This window comes from Brassica napus, chromosome C9 (assembly GCF_020379485.1).
Source record: "Brassica napus cultivar Da-Ae chromosome C9, Da-Ae, whole genome shotgun sequence".
NCBI classification, from domain to species: Eukaryota; Viridiplantae; Streptophyta; class Magnoliopsida; order Brassicales; family Brassicaceae; genus Brassica; species Brassica napus.
In genome coordinates, this window is record NC_063452.1 from 61680259 (window position 1) to 61706613 (window position 26355).

The 26355-nt window shown below is 38.8% G+C and overlaps 2 protein-coding genes across 2 annotated transcripts; one reads left to right on the forward strand and one right to left on the reverse strand.

Moving 5' to 3' along the window:
• Nucleotides 1-100: 100 nt before the first annotated feature.
• Nucleotides 101-1603, reverse strand: LOC125592321. Its single transcript, XM_048767176.1, has 2 exons — nucleotides 1136-1603; nucleotides 101-345 (listed from the first exon to the last, which is right to left on the reverse strand). The coding sequence occupies exon 1, from the start codon at nucleotides 1533-1535 to the stop codon at nucleotides 1143-1145; it is 393 nt and encodes a 130-aa protein (XP_048623133.1). The 5' UTR covers nucleotides 1536-1603; the 3' UTR covers nucleotides 101-345; nucleotides 1136-1142.
• Nucleotides 1604-1734: 131 nt separating this feature from the next.
• On the forward strand, nucleotides 1735-2414 carry LOC125592322 (mitochondrial import receptor subunit TOM5 homolog). The gene is made up of 2 exons (XM_048767177.1): nucleotides 1735-1918; nucleotides 2253-2414. Exons 1-2 carry the CDS (start codon nucleotides 1832-1834, stop codon nucleotides 2328-2330), a joined length of 165 nt encoding a protein of 54 aa, XP_048623134.1. The 5' UTR covers nucleotides 1735-1831; the 3' UTR covers nucleotides 2331-2414.
• The last annotated feature ends 23941 nt before the right edge of the window (nucleotides 2415-26355 follow it).

Here is a 26355-nt window from a genome sequence, read left to right on the forward strand (position 1 = left end):
ATCACTGATGCATTAGGAAAAGGGGTCCTAAAGAGCACAGCGACTACTACTACATGCTTCTCTCAGTGTTACATTGGCTACCATTTCATATAAGACTACATGCTTTCAAATAATGATGAATTCACCATAGGAAATAAAAATATTTATGCGAGTAAACAAAGGGAAAACAACTGAACAACAATCCGGTTCCTGTAAAGGAACATCAAGTGTTTTGTAGTACATAAAGAGCCTTTATTAGATAATGCAAACTAGTGAGAATTTTTCTCGGTCGTGAGATATTATCACACGCAGTCCGTCTCCCACCACAGCAGATTACAGGAGAAAAGACACGAGAGTAGCAAAAACCTAGAAAGAAAGGGACAAAAAAAAATAAGTCAGTCCAGAGAAGATGGAAACTCAGACAATATGGGTTTTAAGCGATGGAAATTTTCTTGTGTGCTTGTACCAGGTGATACCAAACATGAACATTTGAAATACTAAAACTGTTGCAGCAGTAATAAGCTGTAGGCTATAGCACAAACAGAGACATCATTCTAAATGGTCACAGCTCAGCACATAGTTCTTGAAAACGTAAAGCAGCAGGGAGACGTAGATAAAAAACTACAAACAAACAACCATCATTTTCAACCTAACTTTGCCTCTAAGTCTATTCTAAAATTCCAAACATCCCCATGTACAGATGCCATCATATTCTTTCTCCACCGCTCAAATCAAAATTCACCAGGAGAAATATACTTCAGAGGCTACTGTGAAGACCAGAAAGAAAAGCTTAATACACTCCAAGTTTTCCATCGCTCTAATTAAAATGGTCTAATGAGATTACTCTCGGATCATAAGGTTCCGTTAAGATATAACCAACTTCACCAGGTACAGACCATTTACAGTAAAGCTAACCCCCCAATAATCGAAAGAAATGGACTAAGCCTTATCACCATTCACCACGACTCTCACTAAGAAAGTGTATAGCTTTAGAAATCAACCGAGAAGCCAATGCTGCACTTATAGCCATACATCACATGCTCAATCATCGGGAAAATAAACCTAAAGTTTCAAACTTTACACAAATTAACAACCACAATCATCTCCAAACCAACAAACCTCTCAATTAGAATCAAACAAAGCTCAATTCCCTCACCTGTTTGTTACTCGTAGCCTCCGCCACGAGCGTTCTCATCCTCTTCCACAGTGGTCGTCAAGTAAACCCTAGGGAAGTCCGACTCCTCGAACGTCTTCTTCTCATTCATCATCTCCACAACGTCCTCCTTCTTCAACAGGTATCGCCTAATCGGCGGGCGGTTGCGGCGCTGATCCCTCGCGTGGTACAGGATGTTGTAGACATTCTCCGGATCCGCGGTAGGCACGATCGCCTCCTGATCGATCGTGGCGGGGCATCGGATACGATACTCCGTCGCCTTGGGAACGGATTCGAGGTACTCCGGGTGAGCGCAAGGTCCGGTGATCTCCCATGGCTTCTTGACGTAACGCCTGAGGGTCTGGACAAGGGAGGAAGCCGCCGTCGCCGCTGATTTCGCCATTGGTGAGAGAGAGAGAGATTTGGCCAAGGAAATGGGGAAACGTAGTTCAGGTAAAACCGGTTTGATCTGTTTCGATTTTGAATTTATGTATTGGTTCGATACTAAACCGAGATTCTGTTTCATGGGCCTTAGAGCGGGCTAAAATAGGCCCATAAAATCCTTGATGAAAAGCTTTAACCTAAAACCCTAAAACCCACAAAGAGTTAGTTAATAGATGCTTTGAAGTGACGTAATTGAATTCACGATCCCAAATCGAAAGAAGACGATCAAGGTTCCGATCTTTTTAGTAGGCAACAATGGTGAAGAATGTTATCTCAATGGATCAGCTGAAAGCTTTATGGCACTCTGAGGTTCACAATGAACAAAGATGGGCTGCTAACATGGTAAAAGTCTCTTGCTTTTTCTCTCCTCTCTGTGTTTCGTTTGATTCCGGGTTGATTCTGAATCGAGCTTCGGAGTCGTAAAGCGATTTGAGTTTTAGGGTTTAGGGTTCAGGTGATTGTAAAGTTTGATTCTTTTGTATGTTTCGAGACGCCAAATCACTGAATCAGTGCTTTCCATGGCTTATTGAGCAATTGATTGAATCCGAAGATTTAGGGTTTATTAGTCACAAGTCCATGCCTTTTGGATGTTTTGCCTTTGTTACCATCGAAAACACTTCTCACTCTGACACGAAATACTTTTGTTTTTGGTTGTGTCTCTTCTTGGTTGGTGCAGAAACTTGTCAGAGCACTTGGGGTGTTTGCAGGAGGAGTCTTCCTCATGCGTAGCTATGGTGATCTCATGGCTGTCTGAAGACACTGATAACAATGGAGTAGCATGTCTTAGTTTTTTTCACTTTCTCGACTTTTGTACTTGTTTAAGCTCTCTCTCTCTCTCTCTCTAGAGAGAGAGAGAGAGAGAGAGAGAGAGAGCGAGAGAGAGAGAGAGAGAGAGAGAGAGAGAGAGAGAGAGAGAGAGAGAGAGAGAGAGAGCTCTCTCTCTCTCTCTCTAGCTCTCGAGATGAGAGAGATCTCTCTCTCTCTCTCTCTCTCTCTCTCTCTCTCTCTCTCTCTCTCTCTCTCTCTCTCTATCTCTCTCTCTCTCTCTCTCTCTCTCTCTCTCTCTCTCTCTCTCTCTCTCTCTCCTCTCTCTCTCTCTCTCTCTCTCTCTCTCTCTCTCTCTCTCTCTCTCTCTCTCTCTCTCTCTCTCTCTCTCTCTCTCTCTCTCTCTCTCTCTCTCTCTCTCTCTCTCTCGTAAGATCATTTTGGTTGGGTCACATATGTTAAGGAATAAATGTGATATGACCATTAATAAGTTTGGGCATAAAATGTTATGAAATATTATATGTGGATGCCTTATGTGATTTCTAGTTTAGTGAAGGGTTGAACAAGAAATTACTTCTACATCATGGGTTATGGTCCCCAATGCAACCTAACTTGACATTAAGTGAAAAACTCCATATCCCATCAATGGAGAGCTAAGGTCAACAAAGGGTTTGTATTGGAAGATCCATTCTCTTGCCATAGATCATTGAGTCATGGATTCACAAGGTATGTTTTCCCCTTTGTCTATTCAAATAGAGAATTATATGGTTATGAGATTCAAATTGATGAATCATAAAGAAATAAAATTAACAATTGGTATCAGAGCCACCATATTGATTTTCTATTTGGATCTAAAATAATTTCGAATTTAATCTAAAGTTTGTATTTTAAATTCGAATTTAATTATTATGTGAAAATATTGGATTGTTCAATCTGTTTTTTCTAAAGTTTATGTTGAATTTTGGGACCATGCATGTTAGATATAGATCTTTGGTTGTTATCTATGTTTAAGATTTATATCTAAATAAGGTTTAAGGTTTTATTGATGGAAAATATTGTTCATAAGGTTTATACTTTCTGAAATTTGTTGAAAATTTTCATTTTTTTTTTTGTGGAACAATTTTTTCCAGATTTGGTTAGATCTGTTTTTTAGGTATTAAAGTTGAAAAAATTGTTTGACAATACCCAAGGTGGGAGGCAGATTCGTGATGGGCTTGTTAGTTGTTTGGCCCAAATAAAATTTCTGATTTAATTAATTATTCTGGGCCTGCGAATTTAATTATTTTGGCCCATTTTCTTATGTTTTAAATCAGTTGGGCCAGTTTGGTACAAACATTAAGTTAGGCCATCCAGCTTTAATTAAGTTAAAAAACGCAGAGTGTGGGATTCGAACCCAGGTCGCGTGACTAAAGCTGGCACCTCCCTTGCTGCCTCCAACCACTCTCCCGCTTAAGTATTCTTGCATAAAGAACCTACATACGTTCACTTATATGTATGTGCAAGAATAAAATTCAGCTTTAAATCAATTAATAAATTTGATTATACATATTTAATAATTTGATTGGTTAATTTAATCAAGATGTCGGCCCAAAGGAAGACCTCTCTTGAGAAGATTTTTCATGAGAATTATTAAAGGAAGTATGTATGTAAGTTCATGGCGAATATTTAATCGGCCCAAAGGAAGGTTGTGTTTGGCCGAAATTTATATATATACGTGTGTGCAATATTCATGCGGATGTTGAGTCGGCCCAAAGGAAGACTTAATTTTTGGCCGAATTGTACATACAATTATGATGATGAATACATGACAATTATATGGTTTCAACATGTAAATAATAAATCGGCCCAAAGGAAGGTTTATTGTTTATCGTGGATTATTGTCAATATTTGATTGTTATTACAAGAGTACTGCTAGTAGTCAATATTACTGTCCAAAGACTTGATATTGATGTTACATTTGGTATCTTGGATGGGAAGTATAATCAGTTAAAATTTATCATTGATTTCTTCGGATATTGAGTTAACTCGGTTTTGTTCTCTCTTTTCAGCTACTTTATCTGCCAACTTAGGATCCATTCCAATTCTTACGGGTTCCAATTTTTCGGAATGGAAAAGTAAAGATCATTTTGGTTGGGTCACATATGTTAAGGAATAAATGTGATATGACCATTAATAAGTTTGGGCATAAAATGTTATGAAATATTATATGTGGATGCCTTATGTGATTTCTAGTTTAGTGAAGGGTTGAACAAGAAATTACTTCTACATCATGGGTTATGGTCCCCAATGCAACCTAACTTGACATTAAGTGAAAAACTCCATATCCCATCAATGGAGAGCTAAGGTCAACAAGGGGTTTGTATTGGAAGATCCATTCTCTTGCCATAGATCATTGAGTCATGGATTCACAAGGTATGTTTTCCCCTTTGTCTATTCAAATAGAGAATTATATGGTTATGAGATTCAAATTGATGAATCATAAAGAAATAAAATTAACAATTGGTATCAGAGCCACCATATTGATTTTCTATTTGGATCTAAAATAATTTCGAATTTAATCTAAAGTTTGTATTTTAAATTCGAATTTAATTATTATGTGAAAATATTGGATTGTTCAATCTGTTTTTTTCTAAAGTTTATGTTGAATTTTGGGACCATGCATGTTAGATATAGATCTTTGGTTGTTATCTATGTTTAAGATTTATATCTAAATAAGGTTTAAGGTTTTATTGATGGAAAATATTGTTCATAAGGTTTATACTTTCTGAAATTTTGTTGAAAATTTTCATTTTTTTTTTTGTGGAACAATTTTTTCCAGATTTGGTTAGAATTGTTAATTTTATTTCTTTATGATTCATCAATTTGAATCTCATAACCATATAATTCTCTATTTGAATAGACAAAGGGGAAAACATACCTTGTGAATCCATGACTCAATGATCTATGGCAAGAGAATGGATCTTCCAATACAAACCCCTTGTTGACCTTAGCTCTCCATTGATGGGATATGGAGTTTTTCACTTAATGTCAAGTTAGGTTGCATTGGGGACCATAACCCATGATGTAGAAGTAATTTCTTGTTCAACCCTTCACTAAACTAGAAATCACATAAGGCATCCACATATAATATTTCATAACATTTTATGCCCAAACTTATTAATGGTCATATCACATTTATTCCTTAACATATGTGACCCAACCAAAATGATCTTACAATCTCCCACTGGGTCATATATGTGCCTTAGAATGTGATAAACTTTATGAGCGCTCTTTATGCCATTAATTCTGGGAGCATAAGCAATCTTGTCCATTGATTATATCAACATAGGATCATGGTGGCTTTCGTTACATTACTTTCGTAACTAAACTTTCCATGGTCACAATATCAATACAGCCAAATGACATAGATCAATTATGAAACATGTGGCATGAAAATCACATGAAGTGTGGTCTGTATATGTCGATTTTCAACTGGTCCTACTTTAGTGAGATCAACTTAACCCTTATGGTACAAAGTGTATATGCCGAAGACTTTAAACTTTATTTCTGATCAGAAAGTGTGTATAATACAACCAAAACATGGAACAAAAAAAACAAATTTCAAACTCCCACTAAACCGAATGATCCAACCAAAATGATCATATCTGTTTTTTAGGTATTAAAGTTGAAAAAATTGTTTGACAATACCCAAGGTGGGAGGCAGATTCGTGATGGGCTTGTTAGTTGTTTGGCCCAAATAAAATTTCTGATTTAATTAATTATTCTGGGCCTGCGAATTTAATTATTTTGGCCCATTTTCTTATGTTTTAAATCAGTTGGGCCAGTTTGGTACAAACATTAAGTTAGGCCCATCCAGCTTTAATTAAGTTAAAAAACGCAGAGTGTGGGATTCGAACCCAGGTCGCGTGACTAAAGCTGGCACCTCCCTTGCTGCCTCCAACCACTCTCCCGCTTAAGTATTCTTGCATAAAGAACCTACATACGTTCACTTATATGTATGTGCAAGAATAAAATTCAGCTTTAAATCAATTAATAAATTTGATTATACATATTTAATAATTTGATTGGTTAATTTAATCAAGATGTCGGCCCAAAGGAAGACCTCTCTTGAGAAGATTTTTCATGAGAATTATTAAAGGAAGTATGTATGTAAGTTCATGGCGAATATTTAATCGGCCCAAAGGAAGGTTGTGTTTGGCCGAAATTTATATATATACGTGTGTGCAATATTCATGCGGATGTTGAGTCGGCCCAAAGGAAGACTTAATTTTTGGCCGAATTGTACATACAATTATGATGATGAATACATGACAATTATATGGTTTCAACATGTAAATAATAAATCGGCCCAAAGGAAGGTTTATTGTTTATCGTGGATTATTGTCAATATTTGATTGTTATTACAAGAGTACTGCTAGTAGTCAATATTACTGTCCAAAGACTTGATATTGATGTTACATTTGGTATCTTGGATGGGAAGTATAATCAGTTAAAATTTATCATTGATTTCTTCGGATATTGAGTTAACTCGGTTTTGTTCTCTCTTTTCAGCTACTTTATCTGCCAACTTAGGATCCATTCCAATTCTTACGGGTTCCAATTTTTCGGAATGGAAAAGTAAAGTGAAGATTGTTCTTGGGTGTATGGATCTTGACCTTGCGCTCAGGATGGACAAACCTTCTTCTCCTACGGATGACAGCACTTCGGAATATAAGGCTGTTCATGAGAAGTGGGAGCGTTCTAACCGCATTGGTTTGATGATCATTAAGGACACCATTCCAGAAGCCTTCAGAGGTGGTGAGGAGATCAATGATCTCAAACAGTTCCTTGCCGAGATGGATTCCCGTTTCGCAAGAAGCGATAAGGCGGAAATTAGCATGCTTTTGCATCGCTTTAGTACGATGAGGTACCATGGCAATGGAAAAATAAGGGAGTACATTTTGGAAATGTCCAACATTGTTTCGAAACTCAAGACACTTAAGACTGAGCTTCCGGCTGAATTGCTCATATACTTTGTCTTGAACTCTCTTCCTCCTCAGTTCAGTCAGCTGAAATCAAGTTATAACACACAGAAGGAGCAATGGTCTCTTAACGAGCTCATTGCATATTGTGTGCAAGAGGAAGAGAGGATGAAACAAGAGAGGACCGAAAGTTCTCATATGGTTTACACCTCTAAGGGACAGGGCAAAAGAAAGAAATTTGAGCCCACTAAGGATAATGCTGCTAAGGGTCCTACCCAAAAGAAACATGCTAAGGTTGAAGATACATGTTTCTTTTGCAGGAAGGGTGGACACATAAAGAAGGATTGCCCTAAATATCACGCTTGGCGTGCTAAGAAAGGTATGTTCCTTGCTTTGGTTTGCTCAGAAATGAACTTAATTGAAGTACCTAGGAACACTTGGTGGTTAGATTCTGGTGCTACTACTAACATTAGTGTTTCACTTCAGGGTTGCCTGAGCTATCGAACCCCAAATGATGCTGAAAGACGCATTCATGTGGCTAATGGGAGTCCGATGCATGTGGAGGCAATTGCGCATTTTAGATTGTTTTTTGTTTCTGGTCATTTTCTGGATTTGAAAGACACTTTTGTTGTACCGTCTTTTAGACGTAATTTGGTTTCAGGTCCTTGGTTAGACAGATCAGGTTATTCTTGTCTAACTGAGAACGGAACCGCTACTTTGTCTTTAAATTCAAAACTTGTTGGAACCGGTAAACTTTTGGAAAATCACAGTCTTTATATGCTTGACACTATAAACTCTAAAGATGAAAGTTTAAGTGTTGAATCAAGAGGTACTAAACGAAAGTTTGAAGATGCAAATTCAGGAACTCTTTGGCACCAACGCCTAGGTCACATCTCTAGAAATAGAGTTGAGCGTCTTGTGTCAGATGGTATATTGAGTTCCATAAAGTTCACGGATTGTGATATGTGTGTGGATTGCATTAAAGGAAAACAGACCAAGCATAAGAAATTGGGTGCATATAGAGCTACGGAAGTCCTTGAGTTGATACATACGGATATTTGTGGACCTTTCCCTACGGCTTCTTGGAATGGTCAACAATATTTTATATCATTCATTGACGATTATTCTCGATATGCATATTTGTTTCTTATTCATGAGAAATCGGAATCTTTGGACGTGTTCAAAAGGTTCAAAGCTGAGGTTGAGAACCAACTTGACCGAAGGATAAAGTCTGTCAGATCTGATCGTGGTGGCGAATACTACGGTCGGTATGATGGTTCAGGTGAACAACGTCCAGGACCGTTTGCCAGATACCTAGAGGAGTGTGGTATAGTGCCTCAATACACCATGCCAGGTTCTCCTAGCATGAATGGTGTGTCTGAGAGAAGGAATCGCACTCTTAAGGACATGGTGAGGAGTATGATTAGTCATTCCTCCTTACCTGAATCACTTTGGGGAGAGGCACTAAAGACTGCAGCATACATTCTTAATAGGGTGCCAACTAAAGCAACTGCTAAGACCCCTTATGAGCTTTGGACTGGGCGCAAGCCTAGTCTTAAGCACCTTCGGATATGGGGATGTCCAGCTGAGGCAAGGCCTTATAAGCCATATGAAAAGAAACTGGACTCAAGAACCATTAGCAGCTACTTTATTGGTTATTCGGAGCGTTCAAGAGGGTATAAATTTTACGATCCCACTGCTAAGACTATTTTTGAGACAGGAACAGCTACGTTCTTTGAGGATATTGATTTTGGGGGGAGAAATAAGGTTAAGGATATCATCTTTGAGGAAGAATCGGCTCCAATACCTATACCGATTCGTATAGTTACTTCTGATGAAGTAAATTTGGATCCTCAAGTTGATAATGAAGTCCTTCCTCCAACTCAGGTTGTCGATGATATCGTACATGAAGGTCAAACTCAAAATCCTCAAGAACTAGTGCAACAAGATCAAATTGCTCTTAGGCGATCCACTCGAATAAGGAAAAATGCTATCCCAGATGATTACATAGTATTTTTAATGGAACATGAGGAAAATCAAACTCTTTCGGAAGATGATCCCATCACCTTCCTTCAGGCAATGAGTTGTTCCATGTCGGATAAGTGGACTGAGGCAGCAAATGAAGAGTATAAGTCTATGTTAGACAATGAGGTTTGGGAAATCGTTAAATTACCAGAAGGAAAGAAACCCATTGGTTGCAAATGGATATTTAAAACCAAGAGGGATTCGAATGGTAATGTTTCGCGATATAAGGCTCGTCTAGTGGCTAAAGGTTATACTCAGAAAGAGGGGATTGACTATAAAGAAACCTTCTCTCCGGTATCTTCAAAGGATTCTTTTAGGACAATCATGGCTCTTGTTGCACATTATGATTTAGAGCTTCATCAGATGGATGTTAAGACAGCGTTTCTCAATGGAGACATTGAAGAGACGATTTATATGGTGCAACCAGAACATTTTACCTTAGGTGATGCAAAAGATCCCTTATGCAGCAGCAGTAGGGAGTCTTATGTATGCTCAAGTTTGTACGCGTCCAGATATAGCGTACATAGTTGGAGTGTTGGGCAGATACTTAAGTAATCCGGGCATGGACCATTGGAAAGCAACCAAAAGGGTCATGAGGTACTTGCAGAGAACAAAAGACCGTATGCTCACGTACCAGAGATCGGATAATATGGAGATCATTGGGTATTCTGACTCTGATTTTGCGGGATGCCAAGACAGTAGAAAGTCTACATTAGGTTATGTTTTTCTGTTAGCCGGTGGAGCGATCTCTTGGCGTAGTGCTAAGCAATCACTCGTAACATCATCCACAATGGCAGCAGAATTAGTAGCAGTCTACGAGGCATCACTTCAGGGAATTTGGCTAAGGAATTTTGTCACATGTTTAAGGATTCTTGAAGGAATAGAAAGACCCCTCAAGTTGTATTGTGACAATAAGGCGGCCGTTATGTATTCCAACAACAATAGAAGTTCGGTAAAGTCTAAGTTTGTAGACATCAAGTACCGAGTTGTTAAGGAATGGGTACAAAGTGGAAAGTTTACCATAGAACACTTAGGGACAAACTCTATGATTGCGGATCCTCTTACAAAAGGAATTGTACCTAAGGTCTTTCATGAGCATACTGCTCATATGGGTATTTTGGTGTTTGGGGATCATTCGGTTTAGTGGGAGTTTGTAATTTGTTTTTTTTGTTCCATGTTTTGGTTGTATTATACACACTTTCTGATCAGAAATAAAGTTTAAAGTCTTCGGCATATACACTTTGTACCATAAGGGTTAAGTTGATCTCACTAAAGTAGGACCAGTTGAAAATCGACATATACAGACCACACTTCATGTGATTTTCATGCCACATGTTTCATAATTGATCTATGTCATTTGGCTGTATTGATATTGTGACCATGGAAAGTTTAGTTACGAAAGTAATGTAACGAAAGCCACCATGATCCTATGTTGATATAATCAATGGACAAGATTGCTTATGCTCCCAGAATTAATGGCATAAAGAGCGCTCATAAAGTTTATCACATTCTAAGGCACATATATGACCCAGTGGGAGATTGTAAGATCATTTTGGTTGGGTCACATATGTTAAGGAATAAATGTGATATGACCATTAATAAGTTTGGGCATAAAATGTTATGAAATATTATATGTGGATGCCTTATGTGATTTCTAGTTTAGTGAAGGGTTGAACAAGAAATTACTTCTACATCATGGGTTATGGTCCCCAATGCAACCTAACTTGACATTAAGTGAAAAACTCCATATCCCATCAATGGAGAGCTAAGGTCAACAAGGGGTTTGTATTGGAAGATCCATTCTCTTGCCATAGATCATTGAGTCATGGATTCACAAGGTATGTTTTCCCCTTTGTCTATTCAAATAGAGAATTATATGGTTATGAGATTCAAATTGATGAATCATAAAGAAATAAAATTAACAATTGGTATCAGAGCCAGCATGCTAATATCGTTAGTGGCCAGAAGTATGTCATCGACATATAAAACCAGGAAAATATATTTACAACGTCCAGGGTTATGGTTCTCATATGGTTTACACCTCTAAGGGACAGGGCAAAAGAAAGAAATTTGAGCCCACTAAGGATAATGCTGCTAAGGGTCCTACCCAAAAGAAACATGCTAAGGTTGAAGATACATGTTTCTTTTGCAGGAAGGGTGGACACATAAAGAAGGATTGCCCTAAATATCACGCTTGGCGTGCTAAGAAAGGTATGTTCCTTGCTTTGGTTTGCTCAGAAATGAACTTAATTGAAGTACCTAGGAACACTTGGTGGTTAGATTCTGGTGCTACTACTAACATTAGTGTTTCACTTCAGGGTTGCCTGAGCTATCGAACCCCAAATGATGCTGAAAGACGCATTCATGTGGCTAATGGGAGTCCGATGCATGTGGAGGCAATTGCGCATTTTAGATTGTTTTTTGTTTCTGGTCATTTTCTGGATTTGAAAGACACTTTTGTTGTACCGTCTTTTAGACGTAATTTGGTTTCAGGTCCTTGGTTAGACAGATCAGGTTATTCTTGTCTAACTGAGAACGGAACCGCTACTTTGTCTTTAAATTCAAAACTTGTTGGAACCGGTAAACTTTTGGAAAATCACAGTCTTTATATGCTTGACACTATAAACTCTAAAGATGAAAGTTTAAGTGTTGAATCAAGAGGTACTAAACGAAAGTTTGAAGATGCAAATTCAGGAACTCTTTGGCACCAACGCCTAGGTCACATCTCTAGAAATAGAGTTGAGCGTCTTGTGTCAGATGGTATATTGAGTTCCATAAAGTTCACGGATTGTGATATGTGTGTGGATTGCATTAAAGGAAAACAGACCAAGCATAAGAAATTGGGTGCATATAGAGCTACGGAAGTCCTTGAGTTGATACATACGGATATTTGTGGACCTTTCCCTACGGCTTCTTGGAATGGTCAACAATATTTTATATCATTCATTGACGATTATTCTCGATATGCATATTTGTTTCTTATTCATGAGAAATCGGAATCTTTGGACGTGTTCAAAAGGTTCAAAGCTGAGGTTGAGAACCAACTTGACCGAAGGATAAAGTCTGTCAGATCTGATCGTGGTGGCGAATACTACGGTCGGTATGATGGTTCAGGTGAACAACGTCCAGGACCGTTTGCCAGATACCTAGAGGAGTGTGGTATAGTGCCTCAATACACCATGCCAGGTTCTCCTAGCATGAATGGTGTGTCTGAGAGAAGGAATCGCACTCTTAAGGACATGGTGAGGAGTATGATTAGTCATTCCTCCTTACCTGAATCACTTTGGGGAGAGGCACTAAAGACTGCAGCATACATTCTTAATAGGGTGCCAACTAAAGCAACTGCTAAGACCCCTTATGAGCTTTGGACTGGGCGCAAGCCTAGTCTTAAGCACCTTCGGATATGGGGATGTCCAGCTGAGGCAAGGCCTTATAAGCCATATGAAAAGAAACTGGACTCAAGAACCATTAGCAGCTACTTTATTGGTTATTCGGAGCGTTCAAGAGGGTATAAATTTTACGATCCCACTGCTAAGACTATTTTTGAGACAGGAACAGCTACGTTCTTTGAGGATATTGATTTTGGGGGGAGAAATAAGGTTAAGGATATCATCTTTGAGGAAGAATCGGCTCCAATACCTATACCGATTCGTATAGTTACTTCTGATGAAGTAAATTTGGATCCTCAAGTTGATAATGAAGTCCTTCCTCCAACTCAGGTTGTCGATGATATCGTACATGAAGGTCAAACTCAAAATCCTCAAGAACTAGTGCAACAAGATCAAATTGCTCTTAGGCGATCCACTCGAATAAGGAAAAATGCTATCCCAGATGATTACATAGTATTTTTAATGGAACATGAGGAAAATCAAACTCTTTCGGAAGATGATCCCATCACCTTCCTTCAGGCAATGAGTTGTTCCATGTCGGATAAGTGGACTGAGGCAGCAAATGAAGAGTATAAGTCTATGTTAGACAATGAGGTTTGGGAAATCGTTAAATTACCAGAAGGAAAGAAACCCATTGGTTGCAAATGGATATTTAAAACCAAGAGGGATTCGAATGGTAATGTTTCGCGATATAAGGCTCGTCTAGTGGCTAAAGGTTATACTCAGAAAGAGGGGATTGACTATAAAGAAACCTTCTCTCCGGTATCTTCAAAGGATTCTTTTAGGACAATCATGGCTCTTGTTGCACATTATGATTTAGAGCTTCATCAGATGGATGTTAAGACAGCGTTTCTCAATGGAGACATTGAAGAGACGATTTATATGGTGCAACCAGAACATTTTACCTTAGGTGATGCAAAAGATATGGTTTGCAAATTAAAGAAATCCATCTATGGGCTAAAACAAGCTTCCCGTCAATGGTACCATAAATTTCATATGATTATCACCTCCTTTGGTTTTGAGGTGAATTTGGTTGATGATTGTGTGTATCAAAAGTTCAGTGGGAGTAAATATATTTTCCTGGTTTTATATGTCGATGACATACTTCTGGCCACTAACGATATTAGCATGCTGGTTCAAACCAAGAGATTTCTTAAGGAAAATTTTGAGATGAAAGATCTTGGTGAGGCATCTTTTGTATTAGGGATCGAGATTCATCGAGATCGCCCTCGAGGAATTCTTGGATTGTCACAAAAGAGCTATATTGATAAAGTTCTTAAAAGATTTGGCATGCATGATTGCAAACCAGGAGATACCCCAATCGCTAAGGGAGACAAGTTTTGTCTCGAACAATGCCCTAAAGGAAAACTGGAAATTGAGGAGATGCAAAAGATCCCTTATGCATCAGCAGTAGGGAGTCTTATGTATGCTCAAGTTTGTACGCGTCCAGATATAGCGTACATAGTTGGAGTGTTGGGCAGATACTTAAGTAATCCGGGCATGGACCATTGGAAAGCAACCAAAAGGGTCATGAGGTACTTGCAGAGAACAAAAGACCGTATGCTCACGTACCAGAGATCGGATAATATGGAGATCATTGGGTATTCTGACTCTGATTTTGCGGGATGCCAAGACAGTAGAAAGTCTACATTAGGTTATGTTTTTCTGTTAGCCGGTGGAGCGATCTCTTGGCGTAGTGCTAAGCAATCACTCGTAACATCATCCACAATGGCAGCAGAATTAGTAGCAGTCTACGAGGCATCACTTCAGGGAATTTGGCTAAGGAATTTTGTCACATGTTTAAGGATTCTTGAAGGAATAGAAAGACCCCTCAAGTTGTATTGTGACAATAAGGCGGCCGTTATGTATTCCAACAACAATAGAAGTTCGGTAAAGTCTAAGTTTGTAGACATCAAGTACCGAGTTGTTAAGGAATGGGTACAAAGTGGAAAGTTTACCATAGAACACTTAGGGACAAACTCTATGATTGCGGATCCTCTTACAAAAGGAATTGTACCTAAGGTCTTTCATGAGCATACTGCTCATATGGGTATTTTGGTGTTTGGGGATCATTCGGTTTAGTGGGAGTTTGTAATTTGTTTTTTTTGTTCCATGTTTTGGTTGTATTATACACACTTTCTGATCAGAAATAAAGTTTAAAGTCTTCGGCATATACACTTTGTACCATAAGGGTTAAGTTGATCTCACTAAAGTAGGACCAGTTGAAAATCGACATATACAGACCACACTTCATGTGATTTTCATGCCACATGTTTCATAATTGATCTATGTCATTTGGCTGTATTGATATTGTGACCATGGAAAGTTTAGTTACGAAAGTAATGTAACGAAAGCCACCATGATCCTATGTTGATATAATCAATGGACAAGATTGCTTATGCTCCCAGAATTAATGGCATAAAGAGCGCTCATAAAGTTTATCACATTCTAAGGCACATATATGACCCAGTGGGAGATTGTAAGATCATTTTGGTTGGGTCACATATGTTAAGGAATAAATGTGATATGACCATTAATAAGTTTGGGCATAAAATGTTATGAAATATTATATGTGGATGCCTTATGTGATTTCTAGTTTAGTGAAGGGTTGAACAAGAAATTACTTCTACATCATGGGTTATGGTCCCCAATGCAACCTAACTTGACATTAAGTGAAAAACTCCATATCCCATCAATGGAGAGCTAAGGTCAACAAGGGGTTTGTATTGGAAGATCCATTCTCTTGCCATAGATCATTGAGTCATGGATTCACAAGGTATGTTTTCCCCTTTGGTATTCACAAGGCGAATACTACGGTCGGTATGATGGTTCAGGTGAACAACGTCCAGGACCGTTTGCCAGATACCTAGAGGAGTGTGGTATAGTGCCTCAATACACCATGCCAGGTTCTCCTAGCATGAATGGTGTGTCTGAGAGAAGGAATCGCACTCTTAAGGACATGGTGAGGAGTATGATTAGTCATTCCTCCTTACCTGAATCACTTTGGGGAGAGGCACTAAAGACTGCAGCATACATTCTTAATAGGGTGCCAACTAAAGCAACTGCTAAGACCCCTTATGAGCTTTGGACTGGGCGCAAGCCTAGTCTTAAGCACCTTCGGATATGGGGATGTCCAGCTGAGGCAAGGCCTTATAAGCCATATGAAAAGAAACTGGACTCAAGAACCATTAGCAGCTACTTTATTGGTTATTCGGAGCGTTCAAGAGGGTATAAATTTTACGATCCCACTGCTAAGACTATTTTTGAGACAGGAACAGCTACGTTCTTTGAGGATATTGATTTTGGGGGGAGAAATAAGGTTAAGGATATCATCTTTGAGGAAGAATCGGCTCCAATACCTATACCGATTCGTATAGTTACTTCTGATGAAGTAAATTTGGATCCTCAAGTTGATAATGAAGTCCTTCCTCCAACTCAGGTTGTCGATGATATCGTACATGAAGGTCAAACTCAAAATCCTCAAGAACTAGTGCAACAAGATCAAATTGCTCTTAGGCGATCCACTCGAATAAGGAAAAATGCTATCCCAGATGATTACATAGTATTTTTAATGGAACATGAGGAAAATCAAACTCTTTCGGAAGATGATCCCATCACCTTCCTTCAGGCAATGAGTTGTTCCATGTCGGATAAGTGGACTGAGGCAGCAAATGAAGAGTATAAGTCTATGTTAGACAATGAGGTTTGGGAAATCGTTAAATTACCAGAAGGAAAGAAACCCATTGGTTGCAAATGGATATTTAAAACCAAGAGGGATTCGAATGGTAATGTTTCGCGATATAAGGCTCGTCTAGTGGCTAAAGGTTATACTCAGAAAGAGGGGATTGACTATAAAGAAACCTTCTCTCCGGTATCTTCAAAGGATTCTTTTAGGACAATCATGGCTCTTGTTGCACATTATGATTTAGAGCTTCATCAGATGGATGTTAAGACAGCGTTTCTCAATGGAGACATTGAAGAGACGATTTATATGGTGCAACCAGAACATTTTACCTTAGGTGATGCAAAAGATATGGTTTGCAAATTAAAGAAATCCATCTATGGGCTAAAACAAGCTTCCCGTCAATGGTACCATAAATTTCATATGATTATCACCTCCTTTGGTTTTGAGGTGAATTTGGTTGATGATTGTGTGTATCAAAAGTTCAGTGGGAGTAAATATATTTTCCTGGTTTTATATGTCGATGACATACTTCTGGCCACTAACGATATTAGCATGCTGGTTCAAACCAAGAGATTTCTTAAGGAAATTTTGAGATGAAAGATCTTGGTGAGGCATCTTTTGTATTAGGGATCGAGATTCATCGAGATCGCCCTCGAGGAATTCTTGGATTGTCACAAAAGAGCTATATTGATAAAGTTCTTAAAAGATTTGGCATGCATGATTGCAAACCAGGAGATACCCCAATCGCTAAGGGAGACAAGTTTTGTCTCGAACAATGCCCTAAAGGAAAACTGGAAATTGAGGAGATGCAAAAGATCCCTTATGCATCAGCAGTAGGGAGTCTTATGTATGCTCAAGTTTGTACGCGTCCAGATATAGCGTACATAGTTGGAGTGTTGGGCAGATACTTAAGTAATCCGGGCATGGACCATTGGAAAGCAACCAAAAGGGTCATGAGGTACTTGCAGAGAACAAAAGACCGTATGCTCACGTACCAGAGATCGGATAATATGGAGATCATTGGGTATTCTGACTCTGATTTTGCGGGATGCCAAGACAGTAGAAAGTCTACATTAGGTTATGTTTTTCTGTTAGCCGGTGGAGCGATCTCTTGGCGTAGTGCTAAGCAATCACTCGTAACATCATCCACAATGGCAGCAGAATTAGTAGCAGTCTACGAGGCATCACTTCAGGGAATTTGGCTAAGGAATTTTGTCACATGTTTAAGGATTCTTGAAGGAATAGAAAGACCCCTCAAGTTGTATTGTGACAATAAGGCGGCCGTTATGTATTCCAACAACAATAGAAGTTCGGTAAAGTCTAAGTTTGTAGACATCAAGTACCGAGTTGTTAAGGAATGGGTACAAAGTGGAAAGTTTACCATAGAACACTTAGGGACAAACTCTATGATTGCGGATCCTCTTACAAAAGGAATTGTACCTAAGGTCTTTCATGAGCATACTGCTCATATGGGTATTTTGGTGTTTGGGGATCATTCGGTTTAGTGGGAGTTTGTAATTTGTTTTTTTTGTTCCATGTTTTGGTTGTATTATACACACTTTCTGATCAGAAATAAAGTTTAAAGTCTTCGGCATATACACTTTGTACCATAAGGGTTAAGTTGATCTCACTAAAGTAGGACCAGTTGAAAATCGACATATACAGACCACACTTCATGTGATTTTCATGCCACATGTTTCATAATTGATCTATGTCATTTGGCTGTATTGATATTGTGACCATGGAAAGTTTAGTTACGAAAGTAATGTAACGAAAGCCACCATGATCCTATGTTGATATAATCAATGGACAAGATTGCTTATGCTCCCAGAATTAATGGCATAAAGAGCGCTCATAAAGTTTATCACATTCTAAGGCACATATATGACCCAGTGGGAGATTGTAAGATCATTTTGGTTGGGTCACATATGTTAAGGAATAAATGTGATATGACCATTAATAAGTTTGGGCATAAAATGTTATGAAATATTATATGTGGATGCCTTATGTGATTTTCTAGTTTAGTGAAGGGTTGAACAAGAAATTACTTCTACATCATGGGTTATGGTCCCCAATGCAACCTAACTTGACATTAAGTGAAAAACTCCATATCCCCATCAATGGAGAGCTAAGGTCAACAAGGGGTTTGTATTGGAAGATCCATTCTCTTGCCATAGATCATTGAGTCATGGATTCACAAGGTATGTTTTCCCCTTTGTCTATTCAAATAGAGAATTATATGGTTATGAGATTCAAATTGATGAATCATAAAGAAATAAAATTAACAATTGGTATCAGAGCCGATTCTTCCTCAAAGATGATATCCTTAACCTTATTTCTCCCCCCAAAATCAATATCCTCAAAGAACGTAGCTGTTCCTGTCTCAAAAATAGTCTTAGCAGTGGGATCGTAAAATTTATACCCTCTTGAACGCTCCGAATAACCAATAAAGTAGCTGCTAATGGTTCTTGAGTCCAGTTTCTTTTCATATGGCTTATAAGGCCTTGCCTCAGCTGGACATCCCCATATCCGAAGGTGCTTAAGACTAGGCTTGCGCCCAGTCCAAAGCTCATAAGGGGTCTTAGCAGTTGCTTTAGTTGGCACCCTATTAAGAATGTATGCTGCAGTCTTTAGTGCCTCTCCCCAAAGTGATTCAGGTAAGGAGGAATGACTAATCATACTCCTCACCATGTCCTTAAGAGTGCGATTCCTTCTCTCAGACACACCATTCATGCTAGGAGAACCTGGCATGGTGTATTGAGGCACTATACCACACTCCTCTAGGTATCTGGCAAACGGTCCTGGACGTTGTTCACCTGAACCATCATACCGACCGTAGTATTCGCCACCACGATCAGATCTGACAGACTTTATCCTTCGGTCAAGTTGGTTCTCAACCTCAGCTTTGAACCTTTTGAACACGTCCAAAGATTCCGATTTCTCATGAATAAGAAACAAATATGCATATCGAGAATAATCGTCAATGAATGATATAAAATATTGTTGACCATTCCAAGAAGCCGTAGGGAAAGGTCCACAAATATCCGTATGTATCAACTCAAGGACTTCCGTAGCTCTATATGCACCCAATTTCTTATGCTTGGTCTGTTTTCCTTTAATGCAATCCACACACATATCACAATCCGTGAACTTTATGGAACTCAATATACCATCTGACACAAGACGCTCAACTCTATTTCTAGAGATGTGACCTAGGCGTTGGTGCCAAAGAGTTCCTGAATTTGCATCTTCAAACTTTCGTTTAGTACCTCTTGATTCAACACTTAAACTTTCATCTTTAGAGTTATAGTGTCAAGCATATAAAGACTGTGATTTTCCAAAAGTTTACCGGTTCCAACAAGTTTTGAATTTAAAGACAAAGTAGCGGTTCCGTTCTCAGTTAGACAAGAATAACCTGATCTGTCTAACCAAGGACCTGAAACCAAATTACGTCTAAAAGACGGTACAACAAAAGTGTCTTTCAAATCCAGAAAATGACCAGAAACAAAAAACAATCTAAAATGCGCAATTGCCTCCACATGCATCGGACTCCCATTAGCCACATGAATGCGTCTTTCAGCATCATTTGGGGTTCGATAGCTCAGGCAACCCTGAAGTGAAACACTAATGTTAGTAGTAGCACCAGAATCTAACCACCAAGTGTTCCTAGGTACTTCAATTAAGTTCATTTCTGAGCAAACCAAAGCAAGGAACATACCCTTCTTAGCACGCCAAGCGTGATATTTAGGGCAATCCTTCTTTATGTGTCCACCCTTCCTGCAAAAGAAACATGTATCTTCAACCTTAGCATGTTTCTTTTGGGTAGGACCCTTAGCAGCATTATCCTTATTTGATACCAATTGTTAATTTTATTTCTTTATGATTCATCAATTTGAATCTCATAACCATATAATTCTCTATTTGAATAGACAAAGGGGAAAACATACCTTGTGAATCCATGACTCAATGATCTATGGCAAGAGAATGGATCTTCCAATACAAACCCCTTGTTGACCTTAGCTCTCCATTGATGGGATATGGAGTTTTTCACTTAATGTCAAGTTAGGTTGCATTGGGGACCATAACCCATGATGTAGAAGTAATTTCTTGTTCAACCCTTCACTAAACTAGAAATCACATAAGGCATCCACATATAATATTTCATAACATTTTATGCCCAAACTTATTAATGGTCATATCACATTTATTCCTTAACATATGTGACCCAACCAAAATGATCTTACAATCTCCCACTGGGTCATATATGTGCCTTAGAATGTGATAAACTTTATGAGCGCTCTTTATGCCATTAATTCTGGGAGCATAAGCAATCTTGTCCATTGATTATATCAACATAGGATCATGGTGGCTTTCGTTACATTACTTTCGTAACTAAACTTTCCATGGTCACAATATCAATACAGCCAAATGACATAGATCAATTATGAAACATGTGGCATGAAAATCACATGAAGTGTGGTCTGTATATGTCGATTTTCAACTGGTCCTACTTTAGTGAGATCAACTTAACCCTTATGGTACAAAGTGTATATGCCGAAGACTTTAAACTTTATTTCTGATCAGAAAGTGTGTATAATACAACCAAAACATGGAACAAAAAAAACAAATTACAAACTCCCACTAAACCGAATGATCCCCAAACACCAAAATACCCATATGAGCAGTATGCTCATGAAAGACCTTAGGTACAATTCCTTTTGTAAGAGGATCCGCAATCATAGAGTTTGTCCCTAAGTGTTCTATGGTAAACTTTCCACTTTGTACCCATTCCTTAACAACTCGGTACTTGATGTCTACAAACTTAGACTTTACCGAACTTCTATTGTTGTTGGAATACATAACGGCCGCCTTATTGTCACAATACAACTTGAGGGGTCTTTCTATTCCTTCAAGAATCCTTAAACATGTGACAAAATTCCTTAGCCAAATTCCCTGAAGTGATGCCTCGTAGACTGCTACTAATTCTGCTGCCATTGTGGATGATGTTACGAGTGATTGCTTAGCACTACGCCAAGAGATCGCTCCACCGGCTAACAGAAAAACATACCTAATGTAGACTTTCTACTGTCTTGGCATCCCGCAAAATCAGAGTCAGAATACCCAATGATCTCCATATTATCCGATCTCTGGTACGTGAGCATACGGTCTTTTGTTCTCTGCAAGTACCTCATGACCCTTTTGGTTGCTTTCCAATGGTCCATGCCCGGATTACTTAAGTATCTGCCCAACACTCCAACTATGTACGCTATATCTGGACGCGTACAAACTTGAGCATACATAAGACTCCCTACTGCTGATGCATAAGGGATCTTTTGCATCTCCTCAATTTCCAGTTTTCCTTTAGGGCATTGTTCGAGACAAAACTTGTCTCCCTTAGCGATTGGGGTATCTCCTGGTTTGCAATCATGCATGCCAAATCTTTTAAGAACTTTATCAATATAGCTCTTTTGTGACAATCCAAGAATTCCTCGAGGGCGATCTCGATGAATCTCGATCCCTAATACAAAAGATGCCTCACCAAGATCTTTCATCTCAAATTTTCCTTAAGAAATCTCTTGGTTTGAACCAGCATGCTAATATCGTTAGTGGCCAGAAGTATGTCATCGACATATAAAACCAGGAAATATATTTACTCCCACTGAACTTTTGATACACACAATCATCAACCAAATTCACCTCAAAACCAAAGGAGGTGATAATCATATGAAATTTATGGTACCATTGACGGGAAGCTTGTTTTAGCCCATAGATGGATTTCTTTAATTTGCAAACCATATCTTTTGCATCACCTAAGGTAAAATGTTCTGGTTGCACCATATAAATCGTCTCTTCAATGTCTCCATTGAGAAACGCTGTAAACGCTGTCTTAACATCCATCTGATGAAGCTCTAAATCATAATGTGCAACAAGAGCCATGATTGTCCTAAAAGAATCCTTTGAAGATACCGGAGAGAGAAGGTTTCTTTATAGTCAATCCCCTCTTTCTGAGTATAACCTTTAGCCACTAGACGAGCCTTATATCGCGAAACATTACCATTCGAATCCCTCTTGGTTTTAAATATCCATTTGCAACCAATGGGTTTCTTTCCTTCTGGTAATTTAACGATTTCCCAAACCTCATTGTCTAACATAGACTTATACTCTTCATTTGCTGCCTCAGTCCACTTATCCGACATGGAACAACTCATTGCCTGAAGGAAGGTGATGGGATCATCTTCCGAAAGAGTTTGATTTTCCTCATGTTCCATTAAAAATACTATGTAATCATCTGGGATAGCATTTTTCCTTATTCGAGTGGATCGCCTAAGAGCAATTTGATCTTGTTGCACTAGTTCTTGAGGATTTTGAGTTTGACCTTCATGTACGATATCATCGACAACCTGAGTTGGAGGAAGGACTTCATTATCAACTTGAGGATCCAAATTTACTTCATCAGAAGTAACTATACGAATCGGTATAGGTATTGGAGCCGATTCTTCCTCAAAGATGATATCCTTAACCTTATTTCTCCCCCAAAATCAATATCCTCAAAGAACGTAGCTGTTCCTGTCTCAAAAATAGTCTTAGCAGTGGGATCGTAAAATTTATACCCTCTTGAACGCTCCGAATAACCAATAAAGTAGCTGCTAATGGTTCTTGAGTCCAGTTTCTTTTCATATGGCTTATAAGGCCTTGCCTCAGCTGGACATCCCCATATCCGAAGGTGCTTAAGACTAGGCTTGCGCCCAGTCCAAAGCTCATAAGGGGTCTTAGCAGTTGCTTTAGTTGGCACCCTATTAAGAATGTATGCTGCAGTCTTTAGTGCCTCTCCCCAAAGTGATTCAGGTAAGGAGGAATGACTAATCATACTCCTCACCATGTCCTTAAGAGTGCGATTCCTTCTCTCAGACACACCATTCATGCTAGGAGAACCTGGCATGGTGTATTGAGGCACTATACCACACTCCTCTAGGTATCTGGCAAACGGTCCTGGACGTTGTTCACCTGAACCATCATACCGACCGTAGTATTCGCCACCACGATCAGATCTGACAGACTTTATCCTTCGGTCAAGTTGGTTCTCAACCTCAGCTTTGAACCTTTTGAACACGTCCAAAGATTCCGATTTCTCATGAATAAGAAACAAATATGCATATCGAGAATAATCGTCAATGAATGATATAAAATATTGTTGACCATTCCAAGAAGCCGTAGGGAAAGGTCCACAAATATCCGTATGTATCAACTCAAGGACTTCCGTAGCTCTATATGCACCCAATTTCTTATGCTTGGTCTGTTTTCCTTTAATGCAATCCACACACATATCACAATCCGTGAACTTTATGGAACTCAATATACCATCTGACACAAGACGCTCAACTCTATTTCTAGAGATGTGACCTAGGCGTTGGTGCCAAAGAGTTCCTGAATTTGCATCTTCAAACTTTCGTTTAGTACCTCTTGATTCAACACTTAAACTTTCATCTTTAGAGTTTATAGTGTCAAGCATATAAAGACTGTGATTTTCCAAAAGTTTACCGGTTCCAACAAGTTTTGAATTTAAAGACAAAGTAGCGGTTCCGTTCTCAGTTAGACAAGAATAACCTGATCTGTCTAACCAAGGACCTGAAACCAAATTACGTCTAAAAGACGGTACAACAAAAGTGTCTTTCAAATCCAGAAAATGACCAGAAACAAAAAACAATCTAAAATGCGCAATTGCCTCCACATGCATCGGACTCCCATTAGCCACATGAATGCGTCTTTCAGCATCATTTGGGGTTCGATAGCTCAGGCAACCCTGAAGTGAAACACTAATGTTAGTAGTAGCACCAGAATCTAACCACCAAGTGTTCCTAGGTACTTCAATTAAGTTCATTTCTGAGCAAACCAAAGCAAGGAACATACCTTTCTTAGCACGCCAAGCGTGATATTTAGGGCAATCCTTCTTTATGTGTCCACCCTTCCTGCAAAAGAAACATGTATCTTCAACCTTAGCATGTTTCTTTTGGGTAGGACCCTTAGCAGCATTATCCTTAGTGGGCTCAAATTTCTTTCTTTTGCCCTGTCCCTTAGAGGTGTAAACCATATGAGAACTTTCGGTCCTCTCTTGTTTCATCCTCTCTTCTCTTGCACACAATATGCAATGAGCTCGTTAAGAGACCATTGCTCCTTCTGTGTGTTATAACTTGATTTCAGCTGACTGAACTGAGGAGGAAGAGAGTTCAAGACAAAGTATATGAGCAATTCAGCCGGAAGCTCAGTCTTAAGTGTCTTGAGTTTCGAAACAATGTTGGACATTTCCAAAATGTACTCCCTTATTTTTCCATTGCCATGGTACCTCATCGTACTAAAAGCGATGCAAAAGCATGCTAATTTCCGCCTATCGCTTCTTGCGAAACGGGAGGAACCATCTCGGCAAGGAATGTTTGAGATCATTGATCTACTCACCACCTCTGAAGCACTTAAGCAACTGACTAAGGACCCTTATAGCTTGGAAACTGAGGGCGCGCAAAGCCTGTCTTTAAGCACTTTCGGTATGGGGAGTCCAGCTGAGGCAAGCATTATGAAGCCATATGAAAAGAACACTGGACTCAAAACCCCCATTAGCAGCTACTTTATGGTATTCGGACATTCAGAGGTATAAATTTACGAACCCACTGCTAAGACTATTTTGAGAAGGAACAGCTACGTTCTTGAGGATTTGATTGGGGGAGAAATAATGTAAGGATACAATCTTTGAGGAAGAATCGGCTCGGATACAAATGTTAATTTTATCTTTATGATTCATCAATTTGAATCTCATAACCATATAATTCTCTATTTGAATAGACAAAAGGGGAAAACATACCTTGTGAATCCATGACTCAATGATCTATGGCAAGAGAATGGATCTTCCAATACAAACCCCTTGTTGACCTTAGCTCTCCATTGATGGGATATGGAGTTTTTCACTTAATGTCAAGTTAGGTTGCATTGGGGACCATAACCCATGATGTAGAAGTAATTTCTTGTTCAACCCTTCACTAAACTAGAAATCACATAAGGCATCCACATATAATATTTCATAACATTTTATGCCCAAACTTATTAATGGTCATATCACATTTATTCCTTAACATATGTGACCCAACCAAAATGATCTTACAATCTCCCACTGGGTCATATATGTGCCTTAGAATGTGATAAACTTTATGAGCGCTCTTTATGCCATTAATTCTGGGAGCATAAGCAATCTTGTCCATTGATTATATCAACATAGGATCATGGTGGCTTTCGTTACATTACTTTCGTAACTAAACTTTCCATGGTCACAATATAATACAGCCAAATGACATAGATCAATTATGAAACATGTGGCATGAAAATCACATGAAGTGTGGTCTGTATATGTCGATTTTCAACTGGTCCTACTTTAGTGAGATCAACTTAACCCTTATGGTACAAAGTGTATATGCCGAAGACTTAAACTTTATTTCTGATCAGAAAGTGTGTATAATACAACCAAAACATGGAACAAAAAAAAAAATTACAAACTCCCACTAAACCGAATGATCCCCAAACACCAAAATACCCATATGAGCAGTATGCTCATGAAAGACCTTAGGTACAATTCCTTTTGTAAGAGGATCCGCAATCATAGAGTTTGTCCCTAAGTGTTCTATGGTAAATTCCACTTTGTACCCATTCCTTAACAACTCGGTACTGATGTCTACAAACTTAGACTTTACCGAACTTCTATTGTTGTTGGAATACATAACGGCCGCCTTATTGTCACAATACAACTTGAGGGGTCTTTCATTCCTTCAAGAATCCTTAAACATGTGACAAAAATTCCTTAGCCAAATTCCCTGAAGTGATGCCTCGTAGACTGCCACTAATTCTGCTGCCATTGTGGATGATGTTACGAGTGATTGCTTAGCACTACGCCAAGAGATCGCTCCACCGGCTAAC